Here is a 23,550-nt window from a genome sequence, read left to right on the forward strand (position 1 = left end):
GGTGTGCAGCATCTTTTTTTTTTACTGATTTTCTTGACCTCTGACCCTGCTAGCAGTAACTTGAGAAAATTCTACATATTTGCAGAGCTACCATGAGTTGGTGTCATAAATAGAAGCTAGCCACTATAAAATCTTTTTAGGAATTCAGAAGAAACGCAATTCACCGAAGAATGTTCAGAATGTAGAACTGTCTGTTGTAAAGTGGTACAGTAGTTTGGATGCATTTAAAGGGAAGTTAGATAAGTACATTAAGGGCAAAAAATAGAATGTTGGTATGATGGAGTTAAATGAAGTAGAGTCGAAGGAACCTTACGCAGACCGTAAAAACTGACACCATTAGGCAGAATGTATTTTTTCTGTGTTATAAGTACTTGTTACAACACAGGAGGACAGTCTGAAATTGAATCCCTTTGGCCACACAAATCACTGCACAGATACTATTTTATTGAATCTACCCCAAACATTTTGTATCGTGCACTGTTACTACATTTACATATGCATTGTAAACATAGTAGATAAAAGAAAATTGGTGATCATTTGCTATTCCCTGTTCAATTCAAGCTGCACTGACAAGTCTACTTTCTCCCTTCCTAATCTCTCATAACTTTTCTCAGTGCAAGACTAAGTATCTTCGCTTATGGTATAAACCTGATGATAAGGATAGTGACACTTTTAACTCCCTACTGATCCTTGTGCGCAATTACCTTGAGACATTTCACTATCTTAAAAGTACCGTTTAAGTGCAAACTACTGTTTGAATTAATCTACGTTTGTATCATCCACAAAAGACTGTAATAGTTCAATTTTGCTCCCTCATTTACTAAATCTGTCACTCGCTTTGCAGTCTCTTGTTCTCAACACCTATTGCACTTCCACTTAATTTTGTATTGTAAGCAAACATAGGTACTTTACTCTGTCAGCACTTTTGGGTCAATGTGGGGCTTGCCTTAGGAGAAACTTACCTATCTAGCAAGATTTTGCTCTTCTGGGTGGGGCATGGAGTTGGGGTCGCAACCTTGGGTGTAGATTGGAGGTGATTACAGGCTGTTGAGTACCGCGACAGGCCATTTTAAAAAGCCAGTCTTGGCTTTAAAATATTATGTCTATTAACGCACATCCAACATTTTTCTTAAAACCCCATCCACTCCCTATGCCTTAAGCATGCTAATCTTTTCCTCTTTGCCCATCTCCTAAACTGCTTATAGTTCTCTGCCAACACGTATCAATGCCAAAGGTCCTTTTATAGCTACATGTCAACTTAACATCCATATACCCGTAACTGTTTGCCCTTACACCAACTATGCCAGTTTACCTTGTACTTAGGAGCCATGTTAAGATTTTTTAAAAGGGCTGAATAACTGTTACAGCAATTACTTTAGTTTCTTTAAGAAATGTACATTCATGATTTTCAGAAAGGGAGACCCAACCCAAAAGGTCAACTTTCCTGTTCCTCTGATGCTACTTGCCACACTTTGTTATTTCTACATTCATGAAAGCCCATAAAATTTTAAAATGCCCAATAGAACTTAGTCCCTTGTAAAGCAAACAGGTTCACAACCCTACATCCAGGACAATTAGTTTTAATTTATTTTGATTTTCAATCAAATAGTGAATTTAGGATCCTCCTATGGCCACTTTCAAATATGAAAAGAAGGAAAAACTGGATCCTGTACTGTGAAACAAAAAATGCTGGCATTCACAGCAGGTCAGGGAGAGGAGAAAGCAAGCTAACATTTTGAGTTTAGCTGACTCTTCTTCAGAGCTGAACTGAAGTGTGGAGGAGGTAGCATTTATGCAGTAGTGGTGGTGTTGGAATGCTGGGGTAGAAAGGATGTTGATTGCTCAGGTTAAGTGATCGGAATGTGAAAATGGCAAAACATTGGTGTATCCGTTTGCCAGACTGAAAAGAACAGAGTCCCACTGGAGTGCCGGTAGAAGAGAGAGGACATGGTAATTGAGAATGTTTTTGTTTTACAGATTCTAGCATCTGCAGCAACTTGCTCCTGTCCTATACTGTGATAATGATGATTGTATGTAAAAAGTAGTCCTGCATTGATAATGACATTCAGAGCCCTTGGGGAATTTCAGCAAATAGCTCTTGTAATTGTTAAAATAGATTCTTGATCAATTTTGACATTGTGCATTCTCTCCTCAGTTACTGTCCGCTGTCCTTCAAATCTGCTGTCATCACACCTCTTTTCGAGAAGACACTTGATTGTTCAGCTCTTACCTGATCTCCAACCTTCCATTCCCCTATAAAAACCTTGAACGTGCTGTTGTCTCCCAAAACAATATCCATATTTCCTAGAATTCCCAGAGTTTGAATTTCCAAATCCAATTTGTGTTCTTTCCTTTTTGGGGGGAAAAAGCAATCAAAAGAGCTTAACATTTAAAGAAACCAAGGCTGGAGTGTTAACCTCACTCATATGCCAAGTGTTACGGACATTGTGATCAAGTCCCTTGCTTTACAGTCACCCAGCCAGGAGAAAGATCCTAGCTACATTCATCCTGTTACGGCTTTTTGTAAATATGAATAAGTTTCATTAGGATCACCTCAAAATTTGCTTTAAAACTTTAGGGAATACAGACCCATTTCCTCAATCACTTCACAAAAGCAATCTTGTCACCCCACGGATTAATCTGGTAAACCTCCATTGAACGCCTTCTATGGCAAATATATCATTCCTTAGATCAGGAAGCTAGATTCTGTGAAAATGCATAACAACCACACTGCAGGTTAAAAACCCATATTAAACAAATGAGTTCAGGTGACCTTGCTGAGTTTGGGGTTCCCTAGTACAAGCCCCATCCCTATTCTCTTACTTGCAAATATTCAGCTTGCCATTTTAATAGCTCCAGTTATTTCCACAATTCTGCAAGAATTTTGTTGCTTACTAAATCTGTGACTGTCTTTGCAATCTCTTTTTGTCCTCAACACATCTTGTGTTCCTACTTAATTTTATATCACAAGCAAACACATAGATTCTTTATTCTCTGTCTAAATAATAATAATATGCACCGTAAATGTTTGAGATCCCAGCACTTCTCCCTCTGACACCCATTAATCATCGCTTGCCAACTTGCAAAAGCCACATTCATTCCTATTTTCTTCTGATCTGTTACCCGTTACACTCTCCATGCTAATAAATCAGCTCCAGCTCTGTGAGCCCTTATGTATTAACCTTTTGTTTTGTGGCACTTTATTGAATGCGTTTTGAAAATCTACTAGCTCTGTTTTTAGCTACTCTACAAGTTACTCAAAAGGCTGTAATAGATTGTAAGACAAGATTTTTCTTCACTAAAACCAAATTGACTTGTTTTAACCATACCATGCTTTTCTAAATGCAAAAGTAAGATCCTTCATAAGACTAGATTCATCACTTTACTGATGTCAGGCTAACTAGCCTATAGTTCTGTAATTTTTCTTTCCTTCTTTTATTTAATTGAGTTAACTTCACTAAATTCAAAAACCTCTGGGCCATTTCAAAATCTGCAGAATTTTGAAGAACTATGACCATTGCATCCATGATCTCTGTAGCCACCTCTTCTAGAACCCTATGATGTAGAACATCTAGTTCTGGGAATTTGACAATTTCTAGTTCCGTGAGTTTCTCCAGTACACTTTATTGCAATTACTTTAGCTTCCACCAATCATATCACTGGGTTAACATTTATTTCTAGCATGCCATTTTGTTGCATCTGCTATGAAGACAATTAAAAAAATTTGTGTAATGACTCTTGATATATCTTTGATCCCATACTAAATTTGCCTGTGTCCCAGGGAGATTTGTTAGTATTATTAAGGAGGGCTTAACCTAGCTTGTCAAGGAATGGGAATCTGAGAGGGAATTCAGGTAACATTAAAAAAAAGTCGGTTTTAGGAAGTTTAAAAAAAAGCAAGTGAAAAGCAGAACAAGTTCTAGAATCGACCAGGATGAAAATTGCAGAATAGTGTTTAAAATGCAGAATTTAAAGTTACCTTATCAGAATGTCCAAAACATTAATCAATTCACTTATCTTATTGTAATACTAATAGAAGTAAAAGACCATTATGGAGACAAACTGATTATATAGGATATTTAATGTTAAGGAAGGTTAGGTAAAATAGAAAAGGATATGAGATAGTGATAATACTGAGGAATGGGATTGGTGTATTCATGAGAAAGAATCTTCAATTGAAAGTCCAGGATTGAAAATCTGTCTGGGTGGAAGTGAGAAACAGCAGGGGGCAGCAAACATTAATAAAAACAATAATAGGACACCAAACATTGCAGGACATTGTATATACATCAGTAGACTAGGGGTCAATGTAACCAGGGGAATGCAGTAGCCATTGGTGAGTACATATAGACTGAATAAATCTCGTACTTACTAAAGCTAAGGAGGAAGTATTCCTGGACTCTGTTTGTTTGAGGAAAAAGTGCCATTTAATCTGAATTCACAGCCTTTAATCTAATCAAAAGCAATTGTGAAGGCATGAGGAGGAAGTTGCTTGGGGGAAGATTTAACTTGATCTAGGCAGTAGCTAGTATCTCAAGGATTGATGCTTGGTTCCAAAAATGATGCATTTCTACAAGACAAAAATACTAAAACAGAGAGAGCCACTACTATTGAGAAAATTTAAATATAGTGTTAAATGAAAGGTGGCTTAGAAAGTTGCCAAAAAGTTGTAAACCCAATGTTTGGGACACTTTTAGCACAAAGTAATAAAGATCAAAATATGAAAGTAAAATTGCAAGAAATATAAAAATGATTGTAATAATTTTATGAATGTTAAAAGGGAACCGTTAGCAAAGACAAATGTGGATTCATTGCAGCCAGATACAGGAGAGTTTATCTTCAAAGAAAGATGCAAAAAATGTTCCTGAACCAATTTAGTCAAGTGGGAATATAAAAGTGAAAAACATTCTTAAAAGTTAGAGGTACTACTGTAGAAATTAATGGGACTGAAAGTTGACTGGGCCATGGGCTTCAATGGTCTACACCAGACAGGGTTGAAAGAAATGGCTGTGGTGACAACGGATGCATTGGTGATTATCTTTCAGAATTTTATTACTCCTTCAGTGGTGCTTTCCGATTGTGAGATTGCAAATGTAATTCCGCTGTTTAAAGAAGGAATAAGAGAGGAAATGAGGAACTTAACAGATCTGTCAATCTGACATTAGTAGTTGAGCAAATACTGGAATCTCTCACAAAGGATGTGATTACTGAATTTTTTTTTAGGAAATAATTGTCTGATTGAGCCATCAACATTGTTTAGTGAAGGGGAATTCCTGTTTGTCAAAAGTCGCAATTTTTGGAGGATGGTCCAGCAGAGCCAGTTTTGATTTTTAGAAGGCTTTGGATAAAGTTGTACGAAAGGGGTTAGTAAACAAAATCAAAGCACATGGAATCGTGTGAAATTTTCTTTGCATGGTTTAAGGATTGGTTATGACCATAAGAAATAGGGACAGGAGTTGGCCATCTGACTCCTTGAGCCTGCTTCACCATTCAGTAGGATCGTGGCAAATTCGGCATTCCTCAGTCCACTCTCCTGCGTTTTCTCTGTATCCCTTGATTTCCCCACTGATTAAGATGATGACCCGAAGCTCTGAATTTTCCTCCTTTAAACCTGTCTAGCCCTCTATTTGTTTCCATCTTTAATTCATTCCTTAAAACTTATGTTCTTGACTGTGCTGTTCATCATTTTCTCTAATATCAACGATGTGGCTTGGCGTTGAAGTTTGTTTGATCACATTAATGTACTAAAATGTTCCAAGGCACTTCACGGCAAAGATGCTGCATAGTGTAAGTTGTTCTATTAATCAGTATCTTGAGTGGGTTAAAAAGTCAGGTTGAACAATCTGAAGTAAAGAATGGTAAGAGAAGTTTAGTAAAAGTTACAGAAATACGAAGAGAACAAAGCTGGAGATGAGATGGAGATAAATGAGAGTTACTGCTGGGTTTCTTAATAAGGAACTGTAAGTATGGAAAGGAAATACTTGCTGACTAAATACAGAATGGAGTCTTAGCTGACCACCAAAATGTTGATGTTATACTAGGAACATGAACGGTAATGTCATGTTTGGTGGTCACAATATAATCTGTACTTTGCACGCTGTAAACAATTTTGCATCTCTTTAAGCCTTCCAAAACAATAACCATTTGTTTGCATTTTATTTCATAGGACACAACAGAATGTTTAGACAAAACAACCCATCAAACAGAATCACAAGAATCTAGATGCTGCAATACTGAATCAAAGAGGAGGCGGCGGCGCAAAAAAAATTTGAATCACGCTCAGACAGCCCATACGCAGGACATGGCCCCATCTATGATTGCAGTGGACCCTGTCACATCAAGATCTGTAATATGTCAAGCCATGCCAATGCCTTTAACAGTCCAAGGTATTTCCTCACCTGTAGCACAGCTAGCACTCTCTACTTCAGTAGTAAAGCCAGCCATACCCACATCTCCTATGAAACAGTGTTTATTTGTTCCTCCTATGGAGAAAACCCGGGCAACGCCTGCAGTGGAGGCGCCCCAGTCCGTGCCCGCAGTGGAGGCACCCCAACCTGTACCCGCTGTTGCAAAACCTCAGCCCACACTTGCCATGGAGAAATGTCAGTTTCTGCCTCCAGCAGAAAATTCTCATTTGTTGCCTACGATACAAAAGTCCCAAGCTGTATGTGCAACAGAAGATTCTCAGTCCACACCTACAATGGAGAAATTTGAAACCATGTCAGCAGGGACACAATCTCCATCTATGCCAGCAGGGAAGCAATCCCAATATGTTTATGTAGCAGACCAAAGCCAGTCCATGCCTGCAGCAGAACTGTCCAACCACATGGATGCAGAAGATCAGTCCCAGGTTTTACCTACAAAGGAACAGTTTCAGTTCTCACCTGCCACAGAGCCTCTAACTGCTCTATCAATAGAATGTAAGCAGGCCGTACCACCAGAAGAAGCTCCTCTGCCCTTATCCTTGGAAAGTTCAACACAACAAGCAGAATCACAGCAGATTAAAACAGGCAGCATTGTTAAGAAGAGGTGGCAACACAGAAATTATCTGAATACTCAACAGATTTATTCTACTCCACAACCAGCTCTTGGGGCTAAAGCAGAGAGAATACTTTCACAACTATCCACTTCACCCGGTAGGAACATATCCCATTACATTCTGTGCATGTTCTAGAGTCATATTAATTCAGACCTTCCTAAAAAGCATTATCCTGGAAGACATATAAACGTAATCTCTGGCTTTATTTGCAGATTTGTAAATTTATTATCTGTTGTTGAAAGAATCACTTAATTTCCTCGTAGGAATATGGGACTTTGGAGTAGGAGTATGCCATTTGGCTTTTTGAGACTGCTGCATCATTAAATAAGATCATAGCTGATCTGGTTGTTGTCCCAACGTCACTTTCCTATCTGACCCCTATTGTTCATTAAACATCTATCCAGCTGTATCTTGAACAAACTCAAATGACCCAGCCTACACACACACTTCTGGGGAAAAGAGGTAATCGACTTTTTTTTATTTATTCATTCATTGGATAAAGGATGTTGCTGGCTAGGCAGCATTTATTGTCCATCCCTAATTGCCCAGAGGGCAGTTAAGAGTCAACCACATTATTGTGGGTTTGGAGTCACATGTAGGCCAGACCAGGTAAGGATGGCAATTTCCTTCCCTAAAGGACCTGCTGAGCTTTTCCAGCTCCACATTTATTGACTCTAGCTTCCAGCATCTGCAATCCTTATTGGGTCCAATCTGTTTAATCTTCCTTCATATGATCAGCCCCTCATCTCAGGAATGAATCAAAAGGACCTTTTCTGAAATGCTTCTAGTGCAATTGCATATTTTCAGGAAGAGATGACAAGAAAAATTTGCTTTGTTAAGGAAAGCACTTTTAAGTGCTTTGCTGACTAGCCTCATAGCCAATAGAAAGAGGAATGAAGATGTTGCCCCAGGGCAGGCATGGTAATGATCACTTTAAATCGGAACATTTTTTAAAAGGTATTTTACCAAATCGCGGACAAAATGTGGTATCAAACCAATTAAAAAGGAATTAAGATGCTAATGTAGGGCAGTAGTAGGAGATTGAGAAAAGTGAGAGTTTGAGTTAAAAAGATGCTTTCAACAGTTTTAAGGTTAAGATGCGTAGAGTGTTTGAAGAGATGGAATTCAGTAAAGTCAGCTTGTTGTAGCTGTTGACGGCTGTACCAAGATTTCTACTGAGTTTCATGAATATTTATCACAATATACAATGTGGAACGCCTATCTGCTTACGAAGCCTACATGGTTGTTACCAGGAAAATTAGCTGACTTTGCGTGTTCTCTACTTTTGCATTGGATTATACGTAGGTGGATAACGTGGCTGTGCTTTTTACATGTGTGACCTTATTTTAATGCAAAAAAAATCCACTAGAATTAAACCAAGACATTCATTGCATTTTTAGTTGCTTTGTTGACCTGTGATGCAGTTTTAAATATTTTTACTTCCTGAATTCCTAGATCTCTCTTGTTCTTTTGCCAAATTCATTTTCTTATTTTCAAAGGTGTCAAGTGATGATCCTACTTTTCAAGGAGAGTTTGGAAGTAGTGAAGTTGAATTTGTACAAGGCTCTGTTCAGGTCATCTATATTACATGCTATAAAAAAGGATAGACAAGTACTGGTAAAAGTACATAAAACATTTATGAAGGTCATACCAGAATTGACAATTTACAGTTTTTGGAAAGCTTAAATGGGATTAGGCTTTTGTTTAGAAATTAGAAGACTTAGCGAAGACCGTTCAAGGCCTTGAAAATTATGTTTGAATTGGATGGGGCAGGTGTGGAGAGAGTGTTTCTATTTGTGACAGAGTCCAAAGGTTATGTCAGTAATCCAGATAGTTACAGATAAATCTAAAAAATCTGAGTGGTTTGAACATGGAGCTCATGACCTCAAGAAATGGTCGAGGTAAGTAACTTAACTGCGGTCAGTAAAGAAACTGCGTAAAATATGAGAGGCATGGGGAATAGGTACGAATAGGTCAGTGAGTGAGTTGCAGAAAGGCTGAGATAAGGCATTTTGGAAGGACACTTGGGAATATAAGCTCCACAAACAAGCTTAACATACAAACATAAGAAACAGGAGCAGGAGTAGGCCATCTGGCCTCTTCAGCCTGTTCTGCTATTCAGTAAAGATGATCTTTTGTGGATTCTGCTCTACTTGCCCACCCACTCACCTCAACCCTTAATTTCTTTACTGTTTAAGGCAAAGATAGATGGATTTTTAAAAGCATTTAATGAGGTCGCTTTAACTGCTTTTACTGCACAGGGAATTCCACAGATTCACAATGCCTTTGGTGAAGACATTCTTCCTCAGCTCAGTCCGAAATCTGTTCCTCCTCATTTTGAGGCTATGCCCCCGAGTTCTTACCGCAGAATATAGATAGACTGGAGAGTTGGGCAGATAAATGGCAGATGGAGTTCAATCCGGGCAAATGTGAGGTGATGCATTTTGGAAGATCAAATTCAAGGGTGAACTATACAGTAAATGGAAAAGTCCTAGGGAAAATTGATAAACAGAGAGATCTGGGTGTTCAGGTCCATTGTTCCCTGAAGGTGACAACGCAGGTCAATAGGGTGGTCAAGAAGGCATACGGCATGCTGTCCTTCATTGGGCGGGGTATTGAGTACGAGAGTTGGCAGGTCATGTTGCAGTTGAATAGGACTTTGGTTCGGCCACATTTGGAGTACTGTGTACAGTTCTGGTCACTACATTATAAAAATGATGTGGATGCTTTGGAGAGGGTGCAGAGGAGGTTCACCAGGATGTTGCCTGGTATGGAGCGTGCTCGCTATGAAGAGAGGTTGAGTAGATTAGGATTATTTTCATTAGAAAGACGGAAATTGAGGGGGGACCTGATTGAGGTCTACAAAATCATGAGGGGTATAGACTTTTTCCCAGAGTGGTGGACTCAATTACTAGGGGTCATGAGTTCAAAGTGAGAGGAGGAAAGTTTAGGGGAGACATGCGTGGAAAGCTCTTTACACAGAAGGTGGTGGGTGCCTGGAACGCGTTGCCAGCAGAGGTGGTAGACGCAGACACGTTAGCGTCTTTTAAGATATATTTGGACAGTTACATGGATGGGCAGGGAGCAAATGGACACGGACGTTTAGAAAATAGATGACAGGTTAGACAGAGGATCTTTATCGGCGCAGGCTTGGAGGGCTGAAGGGCCTGTTCCTGTGCTGTAATTTTCTTTGTTCTGGTTTCACCCACTAGTGGAAACAACCTCCCTGCCCTGCTTTTATCGTATCTATTCCCTTCATAATTTTACGTTTCTATAAGATTCCACACCCCCACTAATTCTTCTAAATTCTAGTGAGTATAGTCCCAATCTACTTAAATCTGTCATCATAAGTCAACCCTCTCAACCCCGGAATCAATCCAGTGAACCCCCTCTGCATGTCTTTCAGGACCAGAACCTCCTTTGAGGTCAGGAGACAAAAACAATACACAGTACCCCAGCTGTAGCCTCACCAGCACACCCCTGTTTTTAAACTGCATCCCTGTGGCAATGAAGTACACATTCCATTTGCTTTCTTAATTATCTGCTGGACCTGTAGACTGACTTTTTTGTGATTCGTGCACAAGGCTACCCAGGTTCCTCTACGGAGCAGCATGCTGCAATTTTTCACCATTTAAATAATAGCCCATTTTGTTGATATTCCTACCAAAATGGATGACCTCACATTTACCAACATTGTAATTCATCTGCCAGACCCTAGTCTGCTCACTTAACCTATCTATAATCCCTCTGCAGACTGTGTGTCCTCTGCACACTTTGCTCTACCCCTCATCTTAGTGTCATCTTGTGAACGTTTATGCACCAATTCCAAATCATCTGTGTAAATTGTCGCAACACTGATCCCTGAGGCACACCACTAGCCATTGATTGCCAACCAGAAAAACCCTTGTTTAACCCCACTCTTTGCTTTCTGTTAGTTAACCAATCCACTGTCCATGCTGATATGTTACCCATAATACTGTGCACCTTTTATCTTGTGCAGCACCATGTCAAATGCTTCTGGAAATCCAGATACACCACATCCACCTGTTGTTTACCACTTTCATAAGCTTCTCAAAGAATTCCAGTAAATTATTTAAACTGACCTACCTTTCACAAACCCATGCTGAATCTGCCCGATGGGACAATTTCTATCCAGATGTCTCATTATTTCTTCCTTGATCATAGATTCAGGCTCTTTCTCCACTACAGAAGTTAATCTAATGGGCCTATAGTTACCTGCCTTTTTTCTACCTCCTTTGTAAATAGTGGCTGAACACTTACCTGAATGATTCCCCAAGAGAATCCAACTGATGTTACAATTGATGACAGGACCAATCTAAAGAATAGGGATTTCAACATTTGAAAATGAAATTGGCATCCAGTAATATTTACATTTCAAAGCGTTAGAATGGGAAATGGAAACATTTACATGCTAATATCACAACACCGTTTGACTTTATTCCAGTATACTTTTAGATACTGCTGTAGCATTAAGAATCATGTGAAATAACTCAACAGAGGGTGGCATCCTGTCACCGAGCCACCCTTTATTTACAAGTACATATTACTTGACACTGAAGAAATTAAGATACACAGCTTTAGGGAGTGATGAGGATCTTGTTTAAATTTCTTCTTTGGGATAAAAAGTTGATCAAAATCTTCCTCCAAGCCAGATCTGACTCGGGCTCCCTGATTAGAACCAGGTTAACGGCCCCAATCAGGGAACTCATTTCAAGACGTCTACCTGGCTGACCTCGTTACTATACTAGATCATGAAAATCCAAATTGTTGTTTTCATTTGTTCTCCTGATTTAAAGTGTCAGAAATATGTAGCATTTTAAATTCTTAGTGGAATAATTTCTGTGGGGTGAAATATGTGAATATTAGAGATAGTAGTTGAAAAACTTCTCAAATTGATTTTCTTTTTCTGGGATTTGGCTCATCTTAGTCGTCATATAGTGATATGTTTTTGCAAGAAAGATGTACGTGAAGATACACAGCCTGTATTTTTAGAGACCCATGATGTACAATCTCTGCTAGCGTCAGCAGTAAGATGTTACAAAGGCAGCAAAGTTACATTCTTAGAGTAGAGGTTCCTCTTTTGGAATGTAAGTCACAGGATTGACCTGATGTGTTGGGGTGAGGTACAATGTCAAGAGCACCACCTCCGAATTTAACCTGTTGATTTCAATGTAAATTGACCTCCTAATACCATTTATGTAATTTTTCTAAGTTCTATTTTAGGTTTGGATGATGATTCATCAAGAATGATGAATAATAAAGTCTGATAACAAGGTGTAGAGCTGGATGACAGCAGCAGGCCAAGCAGCATCAGAGGACCAGGAAAGCTGCTGTTTTGGGCCGACACCCTTGTACCATATGTTAACTTTAATACTTTCTCTGGACTGTTAAATTAATTTGTTTCTTATTTTGTTGTCAGTTTTCAAGTCATGCAGTTTGATATTTTCCTAATTTAACCTCTTCGGAGATATTAGCGCACACCTCTGGAACAGATGGAACTTGAACCCAGGTGCAATTTTAAAATGATATGCAGTTACGGAAAAGTGTCCTATAAAATTCTGTTGCAGAAAATGCCGAAGGAAAGCGTCAAAGAAAACCAACTAAGAAGCTATTGGAATCAACAGAAGATTTTGATCAACTTTTTATCCCAAAGAAGAAATTTAAACAAGATCCTCATCGCTCCCTAAAGGTGTGTATCTTAATTTCTTCAAAATCTATCTTCCCTAAATAATGTAAACATTTTTGAAAAGGTAAACAATTTCAGCAGTGGTTAAAGATTTTACAAGTTCACAAAATTATGGTTGTGAATGTTTGGTTTCTAGTTTTACAGGGTTGAACAAACCTCAACACAAATTCTTTAAAAAGAGCCACACCAGACTCAACATTAACTCAGTTTCTAGCTCCACACATTCTGCTGGGCCTGCTAAGTTTCTCCAGCCTCCTCTCTATTGCATAAGTTGTATTTGCCATACTACGTCATTGCCATCAGATGAACAGTTATTGCTTCCAAAGTTATGTCTCACAATAGTAAAATTAGAATGTTACAACATCACTGTACATTGTAAATTATTGTACTTTGATGTTTTTGTTAGTCCTGAGCAGTGATTATATGAAATTAGTACAACAGATTTTCAGATAGAGAGTAGATAGCAAGAACAGCAAATGCTGGAGTCAGAGACAGTACAGTGTGGAGCTCGAGGAATACTTGCAACATCAGAGTGACAGGAAAGTTGACGTTTTAGGTGGGACCCTCCTTCAGAAATGTGGAGGATGTGAGGGAGCTAGGAAGTAGATAGAGTGGGGCTGGGAAAAGGCCGGTGGGATGGTGATAGGTGTGTGCAGGTAGGGAGTGGTAGGGATTGATCAGTGCGATGGATGGGACGGATAGGTAAGAGAGAAGATGGACAAATAGTGTCAGGTCAAGGAGGCGGGATGAGAGGGAGGTTGGTCATGGGATGAGGCTAGGGGTGGGGAGATTTTAAAACTGGTGAAACCCACATCCAGGCCATTGGGCTTTAGGCTCCTGACGTAGACTTGGAGGTGTTGCTCCTGCAGCGTGCATGTGGCATCATTGTAGCACTGGACACAGGCCTAGGATAGACATGTCATCCAGGGAGAGTGGGGGATGGGGAGTTTAAATGGTTGGGGACCGGGACGTGTTGCCGATTATAGTGTACAGAGTGATGATGCTCCACAAAATGGTTGAGGGCAGTTTTGATCACTGGAGTCGGGTGGATGTTGCGACCCTTGAAATAGGAGAACTGTGAGGGAGTGGAACACTTCTTCTTGGGAGCAGATGCAGCGGAGGATTTGGGAGTAAATGATCACGTTCTTGACGGAGGATGGGTGGGAGGAGGTGTAGTCCAGATAGTATGGGAGTCGATGGGCTTAAAATAGATGTTGACGTTGAGGCAGTTACCAGAGATGGAGGCAGAGAGGTCCAGGAAGGGTAGGGAGGTATCAGAGATGGTCCAGGTGAATTCAAGGTTGGGGTGAAAGATGTTTGTAAAGTTGATTTAACTTTTCAAGCTCCTCATGGGAGCATGAGGCAGCGCCAATACAGTCATCAATGTAGCAGAAGAAATGGTGAGGGATGGTGCCAGTGTAACAGCAGAAAAGGGACTGTTCCACCTATCTTATGAAGAGGTAGGTATAGACTCTCATTGGTGCCCATAGCCATCCTCTTAGTTTGTAGAAAGTGGGAGGAGTTAAAGGAGTTGTTCAGGATAAGGACAAGCTCTGTTAAGCGGAGGAGGTGGAGTGCATGAGTGGTGTCCTAGACTTTGGCGCGGAGTTTCTGGAGAGGGTGGAAAAGACAGTCAAGGTAAGCAGGTGAGTTCGGTGGGGTAGGAGCAGGCAGAGACAATGGGTTGGCCAGGGCAGTCAGGTTTGTGGATTTTGGGAAGGAGATAGAAATGGGCGGTGCAGGGTTGTGGAACGATGAGGTTGGAGGCTGTAGATGGGAGGTCACCAGAGGTGATGATGTTATGAATGGTCAGAGGCAATGGTTTGGTGGTCGGGGTGGAGTCATGTTCAAGGGGGTGGTAGGAGGAAGTGTCAGAGAGTTGGCACTCACGTGATGTAGAGATCAGCATGCTGTACCATTACTGTGACCCCCTTATCCGTGAGTTTTCCGCTGTTACACCGGCACCATCCCTCACCTGTTCCTTCGCTACATTAATGACTGTATTGACGCTGCCTCCTGCTCCCATGAGGAGCTTGAACAGTTCGTCAACTTTGCAAACATGTTTCACGCCAACCACAAATTCACCTGGACCATCTCTGATACCTCCCTCCACTTCCTGGACCTCTCCATCTCAATCTCTGGTAACTGCCTAGACACCAGCATTTATTTCAGACCCTCATAGCTAACTGGACTACCCCTCCTCTCACCCACCCTCCTGCAAGAATGTGATCTCTTACTCGCAAATCCACCGCCTCCACTATCTGTTCCCAAGATGGAGTGTTCCACTCCTGGACACCCCGATGTCCTACTATTTCAAGGACTGCAGCACCACCACCCCCACACCCCCACACCCCCACAGTGGTCAAAACTGCCCTCAACGGTATCTCTTGCAATTCCTGCTCTTCTGCCCTCAAATCCCCTCTTCCCAATAAAAATAAAGACAGAATCCCCCGGCCCTGACATACCACCCCACCAACGTCCATGTCCAGCACATCATTCTCTGCCACTTCCGCTGCCTACAATCCGACCCTACGACCAAAGAGATATTTCTGTCCCTGCCCTATCTGCCTTTCAAAGGGACTGCTCACTCCATGATTCCCTCATCCACTCCATTCACCCCACCACATACAGCAACTTTCCCTGCTACTGCAAGAAGTGCCACACCTGCCCCTACATCTCCCGACTTACCTCCATCCAAGGCCCAAAGCAAAGGTTTCATATCAAAGTTTTCATATTCATACAGGGTTCACCTGTACATCCTCCAACCTAGTTTCATGTATCTGTTGCTCCCAATGTGGCCTCCTCTACATCGGTGATACCAAGCACAGACTCTGGGACCATTTCATGGAGCATCTGCGCTCTATACATGATAATCAACAACACATGCTACTCATCAACTATTCTAATGCCCCCTCCCACTCCCTGCGTGACATGTCCATCCTGGGCCGCCTCCAGTGTCACAATGACACCACATGCAAACTGGAGGAGCAACATCTCATATTCTGCTTTGGGAGCTGATAGTGCAATGGCCTTAACGTAGAATTCACCAGTTTTAAAATCTCCCCACCCCAGACCTCATCCTATGACCAAACTTCCCTCTCATCCCCACCTCCTTGACCTGCACCCCCCACCACCATTTCGGAAAAATGGTCCCGAGCCAAAATGTGACCTTTCCTCTGCTGCCTGGCTTGTGTTCGTCTAGCTCCACATTGTGCTGTCTCAGATAGAGAGTAGTTTGCTTCTACTGTTCAGAAACTGATGTAAAGTTCACTAATAGTGGTGAAGTATGTATTAACCTACAATTTGCGATCACCTCGTTAGTATATATAGACTAGACTTGGATGCATGCAAGAATGTGCAGATGTTTAAAATTAAGTGTTAGAGCTAGAGAGAAAACGTATTTGCTGGTAGTTGGAAGTAGAGTGCCTACATTTGACAAGTTTTAAAAAACCAAAGCAAATCCAATGTGTAGACATCCTATTACAGGTGGGTGATAACACCCAATCAATCTGCTGCTTTATGGCTGCTTAAATAAATATGATATTATACAGAGTGTTTGCAAGAATACCATACATAGAAGTACAGATAACAGACGAATAGAGGGATTAGGAGTAGGAATAGGCCGTTTCACCCTTTGAGCCTGCTCCACAATTCAATATGATGTGGCTGATCCTGTATCTCAAAGCCATATTCCCCATACTTGCAGAAACTTTTTCTCATTTAATCTTAAATGGCCTACTCCATATCCTGAGACTGTGACCCCTGGTTTTAGACTCCCCAACAAGGGAATATATCCTGGCCAAGCAGCATCTCAGGAGCACAAAAGCTGACGTTTCGGGCCTAGACCCTTCATCAGAGAGGGGGATGGGGGGAGGGAACTGGAATAAATAGGGAGAGAGGGGGAGGCGGACCGAAGATGGAGAGCAAAGAAGATAGGTGGAGAGGGTGTAGGTGGGGAGGTAGGGAGGGGATAGGTCAGTCCAGGGAAGACGGACAGGTCAAGGAGGTGGGATGAGGTTAGTAGGTAGCTGGGGGTGCGGCTGGGGGTGGGAGGAAGGGATGGGTGAGAGGAAGAACCGGTTAGGGAGGCAGAGACAGGTTGGACTGGTTTTGGGATGCAGTGGGTGGGGGGGAAGAGCTGGGCTGGTTGTGTGGTGCAGTGGGGGGAGGGGATGAACTGGGCTGGTTTAGGGATGCAGTGGGGGAAGGGGAGATTTTGAAACTGGTGAAGTCCACATTGATACCATATGGCTGCAGGGTTCCCAGGCGGAATATGAGTTGCTGTTCCTGCAACCTTCGGGTGGCATCATTGTGGCAGTGCAGGAGGCCCATGATGGACATGTCATCAAGAGAATGGGAGGGGGAGTGGAAATGGTTTGCGACTGGGAGGTGCAGTTGTTTGTTGCGAACTGAGCGGAGGTGTTCTGCAAAGCGGTCCCCAAGCCTCCGCTTGGTTTCCCCAATGTAGAGAAAGCCGCACCGGGTACAGTGGATGCAGTATACCACATTGGCAGATGTGCAGGTGAACCTCTGCTTAATGTGGAATGTCATCTTGGGGCCTGGGATGGGGGTGAGGGAGGAGGTGTGGGGACAAGTGTAGCATTTCCTGCGGTTGCAGGGGAAGGTGCCGGGTGTGGTGGGGTTGGAGGGCAGTGTGGAGCGAACAAGGGAGTCACGGAGAGAGTGGTCTCTCCGGAAAGCAGACAGGGGTGGGGATGGAAAAATGTCTTGGGTGGTGGGGTCGGATTGTAAATGGCGGAAGTGTCGGAGGATAATGCGTTGTATCCGGAGGTTGGTAGGGTGGTGTGTGAGAACGAGGGGGATCCTCTTGGGGCGGTTGTGGCGGGGGCGGGGTGTGAGGGATGTGTCGCGGGAAATGCGGGAGACGCTGTCAAGGGCGTTCTCAATCACCGTGGGGGGGAAGTTGCGGTCCTGAAAGAACTTGGACATCTGGGATGTGCGGGAGTGGAATGTCTTATCGTGGGAGCAGATGCGGCGGAGGCGGAGGAATTGGGAATAGGGGATGGAGTTTTTGCAGGGGGGTGGGTGGGAGGAGGTGTATTCTAGGTAGCTGTGGGAGTCGGTGGGCTTGAAATGGACATCAGTTACAAGCTGGTTGCCTGAGATGGAGACTGAGAGGTCCAGGAAGGTGAGGGATGTGCTGGAGATGGCCCAGGTGAACTGAAGGTTGGGGTGGAAGGTGTTGGTGAAGTGGATGAACTGTTCGAGCTCCTCTGGGGAGCAAGAGGCGGCGCCGATACAGTCATCAATGTACCGGAGGAAGAGGTGGGGTTTGGGGCCTGTGTAGGTGCGGAAGATGGACTGTTCCACGTAACCTACAAAGAGGCAGGCATAGCTGGGGCCCATGCGGGTGCCCATGGCCACCCCCTTAGTCTGTAGGAAGTGGGAGGAGTCAAAAGAGAAGTTGTTGAGTGTGAGGACGAGTTCCGCTAGGCGGATGAGAGTGTCGGTGGAGGGGGCCTGGTCGGGCCTGCGGGACAGGAAGAAGCGGAGGGCCTTGAGGCCATCTCCATGCGGAATGCAGGTGTACAGGGACTGGACGTCCATGGTGAATATGAGGTGTTGGGGGCCAGGGAATTGGAAGTCCTGGAGGAGGTGGAGGGCGTGGGTGGTGTCACGGACATAGGTGGGGAGTTCCTGGACCAAAGGGGAGAAAATGGAGTCCAGATAGGTGGAGATGAGTTCGGTGGGGCAGGAGCAGGCTGAGACGATGGGTCGACCAGGGCAGGCAGGTTTGTGGATTTTGGGAAGGAGATAGAAACGGGCCGTGCGGGGTTGGGGAACAATGAGGTTGGAGGCTGTGGGTGGGAGGTCCCCTGAGGTGATGAGGTCATGAATGGTGTTGGAGATGATGGTTTGGTGCTCGGGTGTGGGGTCATGATCGAGGAGGCGGTAGGAGGTGGTGTCGGAGAGTTGGCGTCTGGCCTCGGCGATGTAGAGGTCAGTACGCCATACTACCACTGCGCCACCCTTGTCTGCGGGTTTGATGGTGAGGTTGGGGTTGGAGCGGAGGGCTGCCCGTTCTGCGGGGGAGAGGTTGGAGTGGGTGAGAGGGGTGGAGAGGTTGAGGCGGTTAATGTCTCGACGGCAGTTGGAGATGAAGAGGTTGAGGGAGGGTAGGAGGCCTGGGGGTGGTGTCCAGGAGGAGGACTTGTGTTGGAAGCGGGTGAAGGGGTCAGTGGAAGGAGGGTTGGGTTCCCGGTTGAAGAAGTAGGCATGGAGGTGAAGACGGCGGAAAAACTGCTCTATGTCCGACCGTGACTGGTATTCCTTGATGTGTGGTTGTAGGGGGACAAAGGTGAGCCCCTTGCTCAGGACTGACCGTTCGTCCTCAGTCAGTGGGAGGTCTGGGGGGATGGTGAAGATTCGGCAGGGCTCAGGGTGGCTGTCTCCTCTGGGGTTGCAGGCTGTGGAGGTTGTGGGCGGAGCGATGATGTCGTCGGCCGTGGGCGGGGTTCCGTCGGCCGTGGGCGGGGTTCCGTCGACGTCGGCCGTGGGCGGGGTTCCGTCGGCGTCGGCCGTGGGCGGGGTTCCGTCGGCGTCGGCCGTGGGCGGGGTTCCGTCGGCGTCGGCCGTGGGCGGGGTTCCGTCGGCGTCGGCCGTGGGCGGGGTTCCGTCGGCGGTGGGAGGATCGGGGTGGGCGGCAGCAGCTGAGGTGAGGGTGGTGTGTGGGCTGTAGTACCTGGACGTGGAGGTGGTGACTGCAGCAGCGGTTCCGGAAGTTCTGTGGCCAGCGGAGGCCGATGTGACGTCATCGGTGGGGTCTCCGGCCGTGTCCTCATGGTCAATGGCGGCGGGTGCATGGTGGGGGAGGGGCAGGGACAGAGTCGGGATTTGGGAGGCGCAGGAATCCTCTTGTGGGTGGCAGGGGCCAGTGAGTTGGTTGTACTTACGATTTTTGGTGTCCAGTAAAGCTGAGTGGAACTGGGTGTTCAGTCTGTGGATCCTGCGGAGGATAAAAAACAGCAGGGGTCCCTTGCAGGTCTGGGAGAGGGAGGCTCTGAGCTGGGGCAGGCTGGATTGCAGTGCCTGGAGGTGCCGGCGCATGGCTGCAAGTGTCTGTTTCAGGACTCGCAGGGAGAACCGCTTCTGAAGGGTCTGAATATTCTGGGTGTAGAGGTGGTCACGGTTGGGGCCAAATTGGGAAGGCTGAAATGTGGACTGTAGTCCCTTGGGGATGATCTGGTTCCGTAGGCAGGTGCTGAGAAAGGTGATGTGGCTGTGGTACCTGGTTTGCTTCAGGACATGGTCGAGCAGTTTCAAGGCCGAAGAGATTACAAGAGAGTTGCAATGGGAGAGAGATTCCCTGAGGTTGGTCCGGAGGGAGGAGGGTAACTTCTTCAGGTTAGGCATCCCTGGCAGAGGCTTCGCAGTGAGGTTAAAATAGTATCAGAGATAATGGGAACTGCAGATGCTGGAGATTCCAAGATAATAAAATGTGAGGCTGGATGAACACAGCAGGCCAAGCAGCATCTCAGGAGCACAAAAGCTGACGTTTCGGGCCTAGACCCTTCATCAGAGAGGGGGATGGGGGGAGGGAACTGGAATAAATAGGGAGAGAGGGGGAGGCGGACCGAAGATGGAGAGCAAAGAAGATAGGTGGAGAGGGTGTAGGTGGGGAGGTAGGGAGGGGATAGGTCAGTCCAGGGAAGACGGACAGGTCAAGGAGGTGGGATGAGGTTAGTAGGTAGCTGGGGGTGCGGCTGGGGGTGGGAGGAAGGGATGGGTGAGAGGAAGAACCGGTTAGGGAGGCAGAGACAGGTTGGACTGGTTTTGGGACGTCCAGTCCCTGTACACCTGCATTCCGCATGGAGATGGCCTCAAGGCCCTCCGCTTCTTCCTGTCCCGCAGGCCCGACCAGGCCCCCTCCACCGACACTCTCATCCGCCTAGCGGAACTCGTCCTCACACTCAACAACTTCTCTTTTGACTCCTCCCACTTCCTACAGACTAAGGGGGTGGCCATGGGCACCCGCATGGGCCCCAGCTATGCCTGCCTCTTTGTAGGTTACGTGGAACAGTCCATCTTCCGCACCTACACAGGCCCCAAACCCCACCTCTTCCTCCGGTACATTGATGACTGTATCGGCGCCGCCTCTTGCTCCCCAGAGGAGCTCGAACAGTTCATCCACTTCACCAACACCTTCCACCCCAACCTTCAGTTCACCTGGGCCATCTCCAGCACATCCCTCACCTTCCTGGACCTCTCAGTCTCCATCTCAGGCAACCAGCTTGTAACTGATGTCCATTTCAAGCCCACCGACTCCCACAGCTACCTAGAATACACCTCCTCCCACCCACCCTCCTGCAAAAACTCCATCCCCTATTCCCAATTCCTCCGCCTCCGCCGCATCTGCTCCCACGATAAGACATTCCACTCCCGCACATCCCAGATGTCCAAGTTCTTTAAGGACCGCAACTTCCCCCCCACGGTGATTGAGAACGCCCTTGACCGCGTCTCCCGCATTTCCCGCGACACATCCCTCACACCCCGCCCCCGCCACAACCGCCCCAAGAGGATCCCCCTCGTTCTCACACACCACCCTACCAACCTCCGGATACAACGCATTATCCTCCGACACTTCCGCCATTTACAATCCGACCCCACCACCCAAGACATTTTTCCATCCCCACCCCTGTCTGCTTTCCGGAGAGACCACTCTCTCCGTGACTCCCTTGTTCGCTCCACACTGCCCTCCAACCCCACCACACCCGGCACCTTCCCCTGCAACCGCAGGAAATGCTACACTTGTCCCCACACCTCCTCCCTCACCCCCATCCCAGGCCCCAAGATGACATTCCACATTAAGCAGAGGTTCACCTGCACATCTGCCAATGTGGTATACTGCATCCACTGTACCCGGTGCGGCTTTCTCTACATTGGGGAAACCAAGCGGAGGCTTGGGGACCGCTTTGCAGAACACCTCCGCTCAGTTCGCAACAAACAACTGCACCTCCCAGTCGCAAACCATTTCCACTCCCCCTCCCATTCTCTTGATGACATGTCCATCATGGGCCTCCTGCACTGCCACAATGATGCCACCCGAAGGTTGCAGGAACAGCAACTCATATTCCGCCTGGGAACCCTGCAGCCATATGGTATCAATGTGGACTTCACCAGTTTCAAAATCTCCCCTTCCCCCACTGCATCCCTAAACCAGCCCAGTTCATCCCCTCCCCCCACTGCACCACACAACCAGCCCAGCTCTTCCCCCCCACCCACTGCATCCCAAAACCAGTCCAACCTGTCTCTGCCTCCCTAACCGGTTCTTCCTCTCACCCATCCCTTCCTCCCACCCCCAGCCGCACCCCCAGCTACCTACTAACCTCATCCCACCTCCTTGACCTGTCCGTCTTCCCTGGACTGACCTATCCCCTCCCTACCTCCCCACCTACACCCTCTCCACCTATCTTCTTTGCTCTCCATCTTCGGTCCGCCTCCCCCTCTCTCCCTATTTATTCCAGTTCCCTCCCCCCATCCCCCTCTCTGATGAAGGGTCTAGGCCCGAAACGTCAGCTTTTGTGCTCCTGAGATGCTGCTTGGCCTGCTGTGTTCATCCAGCCTCACATTTTATTATCTTGGAATCTCCAGCATCTGCAGTTCCCATTATCTCTGAAGGGAATATATCCTCCCTGCATGAAGCTTATCCATCTTTCTTCGAATTTTATACTTTTAAATCAGATGCTTTTTCTTCCTTCTAAACTCTAGTTTAGCTGGGCTCTATTGACTAATCGGCACTCACACGACAGTCCTCCCATCTACAGTATCAGCCTAGAGAACTTATGCTACATTCCCTGCCTGCCAAGTATATCCTTTAATTAAGGAGACCAAAACTGCACAGTACTTCAGGCCTGGTATCATGAAGTCCTTTGATAACTTCATTAAGATAAGCTTACCTTCTGAACTCATCCTCTTGCAAAGAAGGCCAATACGCTGCCTTCCTAATTGTTTGCTCCACTTCTTCCATTTGTATGAAGACACCCAGGTCCCTTTTTACATCCACATCTCTCAAAGTATCACCATTTAATTCTTTTAAAATTGATTCATTGGATGTGAGCATCACTGCCTGGGTCAGCATTTGTTCCCACTCCCTCATTGCTAAGTGACTTGCTGCACGTTTTCAGAGGGCTGTGAAGAGTCAACTACATTGCTATGGGTCTGAGGTCACATGTAGACCTGACCAGAGGAGAATGGTAGATTTCCTTCCCTAAATGAATGAGCCACATGAGTTTTTCCTGACCATCATCAGTGTCTTCTCAACCATCATTAGACTCTTAATTTCAGATTTTGTTTTTCATTGAATTCAAATTCCACCATCTGCTCTGGCAGGGTTTGAACCCAGGTCCCCAGAACATTACTTACTTCTCTGGTTTAACAGGCCAGTGATAACACTGCTATGCTACTGTCTCCCCTATCCTGCCTGTTTCAATAAGTTCATTAAAACCAATGTAATAGTAGAAATAAATGAAAAAGGTCTTAAAATTGTCGAATGAATCTTATTAAGGACTTCCACTGAACATGCAATTGCAGAAAATTCCGTAGCACTCCTTGAATTCTGATACATGCACAATATCATGACGGCATTCTGCATGCAAGAATGGTTGAAAATAATGTATTGGAGTGAATGACATGGGAAGAGGAGAGCGAGCATGTCATAAAGTTTTTGGGAGAGTGGCATGTTAGGGTAGGAGGAGGGGAGATGGTGCAGAGAGTAGTAGAGGAAGTATGGCATGGCAAGTAAGTGGAATGACAAACCGCCTCCTAAAAATAAAGACTAGGTGTT

At 45.2% G+C, this 23,550-nt stretch overlaps 1 protein-coding gene across 1 annotated transcript in view; it reads left to right on the forward strand.

Annotated features, from left to right (window-relative positions):
* Positions 1-23,550, forward strand: part of LOC125458162 (uncharacterized) — a 166,763-nt gene that overhangs the window by 108,037 nt on the left and 35,176 nt on the right. The window contains exons 8-9 of the mRNA XM_059650811.1: positions 6,167-7,136; positions 12,628-12,749. Of these exons, the coding sequence (XP_059506794.1) occupies positions 6,167-7,136; positions 12,628-12,749 (1,092 nt within the window). The remainder of the gene's footprint in view (positions 1-6,166; positions 7,137-12,627; positions 12,750-23,550) is intronic.

This window comes from Stegostoma tigrinum, chromosome 13, assembly GCF_030684315.1.
Source record: "Stegostoma tigrinum isolate sSteTig4 chromosome 13, sSteTig4.hap1, whole genome shotgun sequence".
Lineage (NCBI taxonomy): Eukaryota > Metazoa > Chordata > Chondrichthyes > Orectolobiformes > Stegostomatidae > Stegostoma > Stegostoma tigrinum.